The 8,826-nt window shown below is 38.9% G+C and overlaps 1 protein-coding gene across 5 annotated transcripts in view; it reads right to left on the bottom strand.

Moving 5' to 3' along the window:
- The window catches only part of BCLAF1 (BCL2-associated transcription factor 1), a 19,534-nt gene extending 15,874 nt beyond the window's left edge, over positions 1-3,660 (bottom strand). For all 5 annotated transcript variants that reach the window (XM_010191329.1, XM_010191328.1, XM_010191326.1 and 2 more), the window contains exons 1-3: positions 3,518-3,660; positions 2,458-2,531; positions 284-407 (exon numbers count right to left, since the gene is read on the bottom strand). In XM_010191329.1, the coding sequence (XP_010189631.1) occupies positions 284-387 (104 nt within the window). In that variant the 5' untranslated portion in view covers positions 388-407; positions 2,458-2,531; positions 3,518-3,660. The remainder of the gene's footprint in view (positions 1-283; positions 408-2,457; positions 2,532-3,517) is intronic.
- Between the last annotated feature and the right edge of the window lie 5,166 nt (positions 3,661-8,826).

An 8,826-nucleotide genomic window follows, 5' to 3' on the forward strand; every position in this document is an offset into this window, starting at 1 on the left:
AAACATCACGTGAAGAGGGGGGGGAAAATCAAACAAGCCACAAAACACAAAGAACTATTAGCATTCTGAAATTATCTTGAGATACAGGAAAAGAGGAAAAAACAGCCAAATGTTAAACAATTAAAGTAACATAAATGACATTCAAAGCAGAATTTAACTACTGCCAAAAATTAATTAAGATCTCAGGTTCACTTCTGCCACAGCATCATGCAAGTGAAAACTAATTTCCAGACAAAAACTAATGTACTAAACCAACTTTTCATGCAGTAAGACATCATGTTACCTGTATCTCTTTTTTCTAGAATGTGATCTGGATCTTGACCTAGAGCTGGACTGAGATCTGGACTTTGATCTTGAAGAATGAGATCTGGAGTTAGATCGACCCATTTTTCCCAGTAGATATACTCCTGCCCAAAAAGAAAAGAAACGATGGGAGGTGGAAAGGGAAAAAAAAGGAAGAGACTATTTAGAGTCCATGTAAATCATAAATGAACAAAGCTTTTATATGCTAAAGTAAGAATATTAGAAAGAAGTATAGCGTTTCCTAAACAGGAGAACTTTGAAGACTGTATGACTGCATTTATTAGTAAATGAAAAGCTCAACCACATCTTTAAGACTTCAACATAGCTACAGTGCACTTAGTTTGTCTGAAAAGATAAAGCACAACAGCAAAAGGTTTTCCAGATTAAACTGCAAATTGATCCTGCAGAAGGAGAGAGGAAGCAACAGAGAAAAAAAAATCTGCAAATTAAGGCAAGAAATAATGCGAGTCTAAGACATACACATTTCAAAAGATTTTAAACAGAATTTTTGCTATTTGTGTGCTTTATAGTTTCCATGCATTTCCAATGCACCAATCCCTTTCTGGAAGGACTTTATAGTCTTGTACAAAGTACCTTTTACATAAGCAAAGAAAAAGCCCCAAAGTATTCTGTCCAGCAGTTGCTGGCTTGAGCCAGGGGTATTATTTCTCTTAACCACATGTACTAAAGCTAATCACTCTGATCCAATTTTCCACCGGTCAATATGCCCAACCTGCACTTTTTTAGGTTAACTTTGCTTTTTAAACTGCATGAAAATGCATGGTCAACTTTAAGACTTTTAACAACTAGTTAAACAAAATGGCTTGCAACAGAATTCAGTATTTTTCAGCTCAAATTCAGCTACAAAAACTCACAGCAGTGAGTTCTAAAAGAAAAACTTGTAATGAACTATCACTTCCTTCTTACATCCATTCATAATAAATACTTAGAATTTGTGCTAACCATAAAAAAATAGACACTTTTTCCTTTTCTTTTCAGATCATTGGCTAAAAATCTCCAATTTACTTAATAAAACTTTGACCCATTACCTTTCTTCTGAAACTGACCAGCTTAAAAGGGTCACATTAGAAAACGTGAATATAAACTGTGAACAAGTAACTATACATTTTTAGGCCTTTGCATACTCAGTATTTATAACTGTTGTTTAATGATAATTTTACGTATAGAAAACCCCTAAATACTTAATATTGCAGACAAGCACGAAAGCCTAAAAATATTGTATTGAAAATACAAGCTTAACACAGCAAGCACTTTGTCACAAGGAACTTTATATAATCTTTCTTGTTACCTGGGTGATATTTCAATTATGTTAAGATAAACAAACAGCATTAGAGTTGAATTTAAAGTTAACAAAATTTCAGAGATTTTAGACACACATAAGCAAACACAAAAGAAAAAAGCAAACCAACCTTTCCTCTGTCAACTGGTCCCTCCTGCCCCATACGACTTTCCCCACCACAGTAGCATGAGTTTGCAAGGGCCCAAAGAGATGTAACCTCATTTGAAACTAACCCAGCAAAAAAATTATTTTTAACCTAAACTAGCTTTCCATTTAACTAAGAACAAAATATTTACTTTGGAGAAGAATAGTATATTGAATGCTGTCTTTTATTGGCTCCTTCCATTAAAAACAAAATTTACATAACCTATACTCAGAAGATTATTTCTAATTCACTGTGTTCAGCTAAACTCACAGACAACGGCTTATAATCTCATATGTTCATCTACTCACAGGCAACATAAATTAAGAGTTTTTAAACCGTTGTAACACATGAACATACCAATTCAGCAAGAGTGATGGAAAAAAGCCCTCTCTTACTTGCTACCAGAAGTAATTTTCAGACAAAACTGCAGATGCACAGTAGGTTTGTAATACAACCCGATTTCAGCTTTAGAGAAATCTGGTTTATTTTTCCTGCATTCAACAGTAATATTTATACATTTGCATCCGACATACAATGAGTATGTGCATACTGTACCACAGCTGACCTTTGCAAGGCGAATGCTAATTTCAGAAAGTTTTATATATTTTAGTTTCTTATTGCACACATTTTAGAAAAACGAAATCAATTCTCAATTTTAAATGGTTGGGCTTAATCAGAACATTTAAAAATAGAACTGGGTTAATCTTACCTCAAACCGTTAGTTGGTGTCAATGAAGCAATTATTTCAAAACTCTCTATTTGTGCTTTCAGCAATACTGATCCCTACAGAACAAAAAAAGACACATGAACTTTTACTAAAGGGTATGTAATAACTTTTGCTTAAATGGGTTCAAGCATTAACCTGTTTATCATGAAAAGACAACATGTAAGAAATGGCAAATTTACTCTCGGACTGAAGTGAAGCTGCATGTTAAGACTGGAGCAGCTCAAGAGCTTGCCTCTGCCAAGGGGCAAATCCTAGCCCCCTTCCATGCACAATTATTCATCCTTCAGCATTGCATCCAGGGCTGTATAACACAGTATCATCAATTTCATAGCAGCCCCGACACCTTTCAGGTCCTTCAGTAAGGAGGGTCTTGATACCCAGAAATCATTTTTGCTAGGTTATCAGATTGGCTTAATGAAAGGCCAAACAAGTGCCACAGCTGGATTATGGGAGAAAGAACAGCATGTAGCCAGGAGGTGGGCACAAAAAGGACAGTGGAAAACTTCAGACCAGTTTGAACTCAGCTTTGCACTTAACCAGAGCTATCTTTCTTAAAAAAATAAATTACTTCGGACAACCATGAAAGCTTTATCTTCATGTTTCTCTGTAACATTTATACAGACATTACTCTCTTACACCTTTCTGTTTAAAGATGCATATGAGTTTACCTAAATAATAATCTCAAAAAAAGCTCTTTTACAGGCATACAGAAACAAAGCAAAACTGTAATAACAGAATCAGTCTCAAAAGCATTAACTTTACATTGGCCTCAGCTTCTAATTGCATCAAAGCCCTAAGACTATGCATACATTTGCAGCCTGACTCAACATCAAGCAAACTTTCCAATTCCACTCGAGCAGCTTGGAATTGTGTCCCACTTCAATACAGACAGGATGGATTTCTTAGAAATTCTGCATCTCAACAATTTATTCATTAATGCCAAAGCCGCAAGACATCCACTGCTCCTAAATTACACTTCCACACTTGTTCAGATGTTTTCTTCATCTAAAAGAAGAAACACTGCTTTCAAAAGTCCACTTACCATTCACTAGTAGTGACCAAGATATTTCCAATTTCTATAAAATATATGCTTAATCTTATTAAAGTTTCTACTTCTCATCATCAGCAAGCATGAGTCTCGGAAGGAGCACAGTAGTGTATCGGACCATTTCAGACCTTGTCTAGACAAAAGGTGAGATGGCATTAGCTAGCAAAGGTTAATTAAGGCATTCAGAAGTCTAGTACAGAAAAAGTAATACAAACTTCAGCTAAACGGTTTAAGTTCAGTCTCAGATTTTAAACCAATATTTAAAGCATCTCTACTTCTGAGTTTTAAAAACAATCTGTTGGTGTTAGCTGAAATCCAAAATCCTAATTTCGACAAATCTTTAGATCCTGGGGATATAGAATAAGATAGTGACTTCACCTTTAAAATCTCTAGGCAGAAAACAGGATCTTAAATTACTATAGCTCAAACTCTGGCAGTCAATTCCACACAGTTTTAAGAATTTTTTCTAGCAACTGGCAAAGGTGAGAAGTAGCCACACAATTTTTTTTAAAACCAGCCACTGGATATACCATGTCCAATCCTGGCAACTAATTTTTTTTTAAAGAGCATGGAAATAACATTTAAAAAGAAAAGAGTTTTTAATAGAAACCTTAAATATTTGATTTAAAAAACCTTAAGTATTTACAGCTTTTGTTTCAATTTAACTGCAATAGGTAAAAGCTTGATACACAAAGCCCACTTTTCCAAACAACTCTCTGAAACAGAAGTGAAAAGACTACATAGATGTTTTTTGAATAAAGGTTTGTCTGTGTAATTGTCACAATATGCAAGAGCTAATGTAGAGAAGAACAGTGGTAGATACAGAAATAAGAAAATAGCTCCTCTGTAACAGTAAGCTTCTACATGCTTCACACTTTCACAGATACAGTACACGTTCCTCTGAAAGCATCACATCTACAAAATATTTTTTCACGGTATCAAATAAAACCACCCACAGCCTCTTTCTGTAGGCTCTCATGCTGTCAGTCTGTAGTGGCTAAACCATGTCGAGTAAGGGCAGGAGTGGTAAAGGGCAATGAAAAAGAGGTGCTAAGCGTGGTACCTTGCTACACAATGTCATCAGTCATGGAATCAAAAGACAAGTTGCCCTTCTCACTTCACTGCACAAAGCTCATCTCTGGACTAGTGTCAGAAGAGACCCAGAGTCTGCCAAAGGTGTGTACTGAGAATGGGACACGATGTCATCACTAACACCAAGCATTTTTAAGAGAGGACCATGATTGGTAGGAACATAGTCTATGGCAGGGGAGTTGAAACCTGACGATTTTTTAAGGTCTCTTCCAACCACTCTATGATTTTATGTCTGAAACACCAGGGCTGTAATCCACATTCTTTTCTTGCTTATCCTTTTCCCTTGTTTTCTACCCTAAATACGAAAAGCGATGCTTGGCTCTCAATCATTTCACTCCTGTATTAGAAAATCTGGTATTACAAAGGAAGCTGCTGTAGCTCCACAGTAATTTAAACCAGAGTAAGCTGGCATCACTAGTTTAAAGAAACGGTCCCATCTCTGCTGTCCTTCATTTCCTTACATTCCTGATGATCTTCTGCAGTCACACAGTGAATTAGATCAGAAAAATGCATGAACCACTTGGATTAGTTTCAATACAAATTATTTTTCTGATATGGTTCAAGACAGAGCCCCACAAATGTTTGGGTCGACACAGGGAAGTTGCAATAGCAGCCAGACACTGCTGCTTTTAGCAGCACTGCAATCTTCATGCTTCTCTGAAACCAGCTTGGCAAAGCCATCAGCAACAACAGACTTGGAATTTAAGCTTTTTAACACTACTGGCAAGCAGCTTAAAAAAAAAAAAACAAAAACAAAAAACCCCCCCCCAAAAAAAAAAACACAAACAAAAACCCCACCCCCAAACAAGCAAACCCAAACACAGAAAATTAGACATTCTTTTAAAAAATGCAGTCCATTCATGACCGAAGAGGAAATCAAGGAAAGTTTCTTAATGACGTAACAGCAGAATCTTTAAATATCTTAAATTAAGGAAGCCTTAGCCAGCAAGTGTGACCATCGAGCAAAAATAAGATGCACAACAGAATCAGGCTTAGCTCACCATAAGCAACGCAGTAACATGCCAGTAAATGTCACTGTTAGCAAATGCTGTTTGAAAGAAAAATAAAGGACAAAGAAAATTGTTTCCAATTCCTTTTAAACATCTTTAAGAGTTTTCACCCTTTCTCAGGGTACACAGATTGCAGATGCAAACATTTAAGAAGTTCTAAACCACATGAAAGTTTTTTTAAGACATTTTAGGACAGTTATCCTCACTTACACTAGCAAAACACTGCTTCCTATCAGCTTCATTATTTTAGCTATCCTTCATTTATAATTATTTAATAGTCTACAGTTCTCTTGCTTAAGCATTACTTTAAAGCTGTCAAGAATATTGAAGTCAAAATCTTGCTAAAGTCATTCACAAGCTGTTGCTAAAATGCACTTCATTCAGTGATTCAGGTTTCAAAAGAAATGAGGATTACACAACCAGGACAAAACAAAAGAGGATAGGACAGTCTTCAAGAAATCCCACAGAATTTACAATATTCTCTCATAATACATACATTGAATTAAAGTCAGTTGTACTGAGACAGTAATGTAAGGCAATTCAGTGCTTGTATATCTGCCTTGCTTTATTAGCCATTCTTTACCTCTCCTCACTTTTTTTTTATGCCCACAAACTGAACAGCAGCACATCACAAATAAGAACAGAATGCATTTCATTAGTGACTGTAAACCCTTATCACTCGGATCAATGACTGGAATCCTCCAAATACTAAAATACTATAGCGAATTTACCCAAACTATCTTGGAATGTACAAGTAAGATCTGGGAAGTTCATCTTCCCCCTATATTTTATATTCTTGCTATGTGATATTATTTTCATAATATCTACACAGTTACAAAGACAAAAGAGACCTACGTAAGAATCACAGCATGAAAAGTCAACTGGAACAGTAAAACATACAAAGGCCTTTGTTCCCAATTCATTAATTTCTTATTTTGCAGATAATGTACACTATTTTCTATAAAGTAAAAAACCAGCATTAGAATAGCAGTAAAATCAGCTCTGCAAAACCGTCATATGATTCCTAGCTGTTCTTTTATGTAATACTACTGGCAAACAAAAGCATGTTTCTCCTCTAACTAAAAACACAGAAATCAAACTAACTATTCCTAAGAATTTTTTTAATTCACAAAAAGGAATTAGCATGCTTTTGGATACACATTGTTTTGGATAGTCATTCTGGTATTTTTTGTTTCTTTAAAACACTGCTTTCATATGCCTTTACACAGCCATTTCCACAGTTTCTCTGTCACAAACTCTGAGCATGCTGCTGCAGAAAAGGCTATCTTCTCTCCCTCATTCTTCCAAGACCGATATTCATATAGATACTTGGTGAGCGAGAAGTGAACTGATGATCCAGAAGAAAACTGCTCTGGATGAAAAGACAACGCTGACTTTTCAGCCACATCACTTCCCAGATTCCATTTACACATGGCTGCATGGAGGCCAGTGCCAGCACAATGAACAAGAGGGCAATGCACTTTTTCAGAATACCTCTGGGACAAACTCTCTCACAGATAAACTGAATACAGTTATAACCCAAAAGCTTACCTTGTTCAGTAGTTTTTTTCACCTATCTCCACTACTTGTAAACAAACCCCAATTGTCCTCTGGCATTCCTCAAACCCCTGCACCACAATCTCTCCTTGACAAGTAGTCCAAACCTAATCCATCCAAATAACCCACACCCTAGCTCCAAACAACAGCTCCCTGCTGACCCTTTCTAAATTCCTACAACCACTCCAACTTTTCTGCATCCCCAGTGGCAACAGGCCTTCCCTACAGTACATGCTCCCCGCCCCCCTCCCAATTTCCCCCTTCCCCCAGGAAGGACTCCCTAAGCCACAGACTTCACCTGAAGAATTGCTCCTCACAGCCAAGCCCACTAAAGCTTTGCTTAAGCCATGGAGCCACTGGCTCAGAAGAAAGGCAGTCACGCCCCAAGCAGTGATATATGCAACGCATTAAACCTCTTCCTGGCACACAGCCTGTCACTCAACATCAAAAGGGACGAGTGGGAGGAAGCAGTTCCTACCCTCCCTGCCACAGGAAGCTGCATGCTTGGAGCCAGAGCCTTTACTCCTTATTATTTTCCCCGTTTTTGTCTAAAGCAAAGAGATTATCAGAGAGAAGAAAGAAAAGGAAGGAGGTGAAAGACAACAGCTAGACAGCATCTTCCTGGAACCCCACGGTCTTTCATCAATTCTTCCCACACTGAGAACAACTATTCCAAGGGTTGTTTTTTATATATTTATAATAAACCAACTAATATTCAAGCAATGACTGCTTGTAGTGTCAGTAACTCCTTTGTTTTGCATGCCCTCGGGTCTTTCTGTAGTAAAATTTAACTGCTACTGTTCAGGTAAAACTTTGATCTCAGAGATAAAGTGACAAGTTGTAGTGACTCGGTAAGGGATCACCCTGACACACAAATCAACGATCTGATTTTCATAAGAAAATTAAAGGCGAAAAGCAGGAGGTTTACAGAGCAAATGAGAAATAAAGGACAAGATCCTGCAACGGCTGTATACTACAGTATGATCAACACCGGGAATGTAACAGCCTCTTTCAGCGAGGGGCATAAAGCCCACCCTAGCACCTCACCAGCTTTTCCAGGCATTTCTAAACACGGCATTTCACGCGCCGGGAGGCAAACAGGAGCGGAGTATTTAAGGCAGAAGCACTTGAACCGCAGTCATGCCCGAAGGGAAGTTCCTCCAAAGGGCCTCAAGGCTGATCCAACCCGGGGAGGCATGCCTTCACCCCAGCACTTTCTCCGAGTCACACCCGCGAAGATAACGGGCAAATTTCACATCCCTACAAGCAGTGCCGCATGGCCCGATTTCCTCGGGCCTACATCCCACAAGTGCCGCAAACGCAGGTCGGCCGGGGTGGAAGCCCAACGGGACAAGCCGCCCATTCCACGTATCCTCCCCTTCCCCACCTTCCCCGCGGCGGTCTTCCAGAAGTCGCGAATCACCTGAAGGCCCCTCCACGTCCGCCCCTTCCTTCCCCTACCTTCGCTCCCCGGGGCGCCGTCCAGGCCCAGGGAGGAACAATGTCGGCACGGCCTAATTCCCGTAGGAAGCGACGGCTGCCGCCCGGTCCTTCCCCAGAGGACACGGCTAGGCCCGTAGCCCTAGGGGCTGGCGCGGCTGGCGAAGGGGGAAAGGGGTGGGGGGGGAAGCAGAAGATAAGGGC

This window comes from Mesitornis unicolor, unplaced genomic scaffold (assembly GCF_000695765.1).
Source record: "Mesitornis unicolor isolate BGI_N332 unplaced genomic scaffold, ASM69576v1 scaffold9009, whole genome shotgun sequence".
Classification (NCBI taxonomy): Eukaryota; Metazoa; Chordata; class Aves; order Mesitornithiformes; family Mesitornithidae; genus Mesitornis; species Mesitornis unicolor.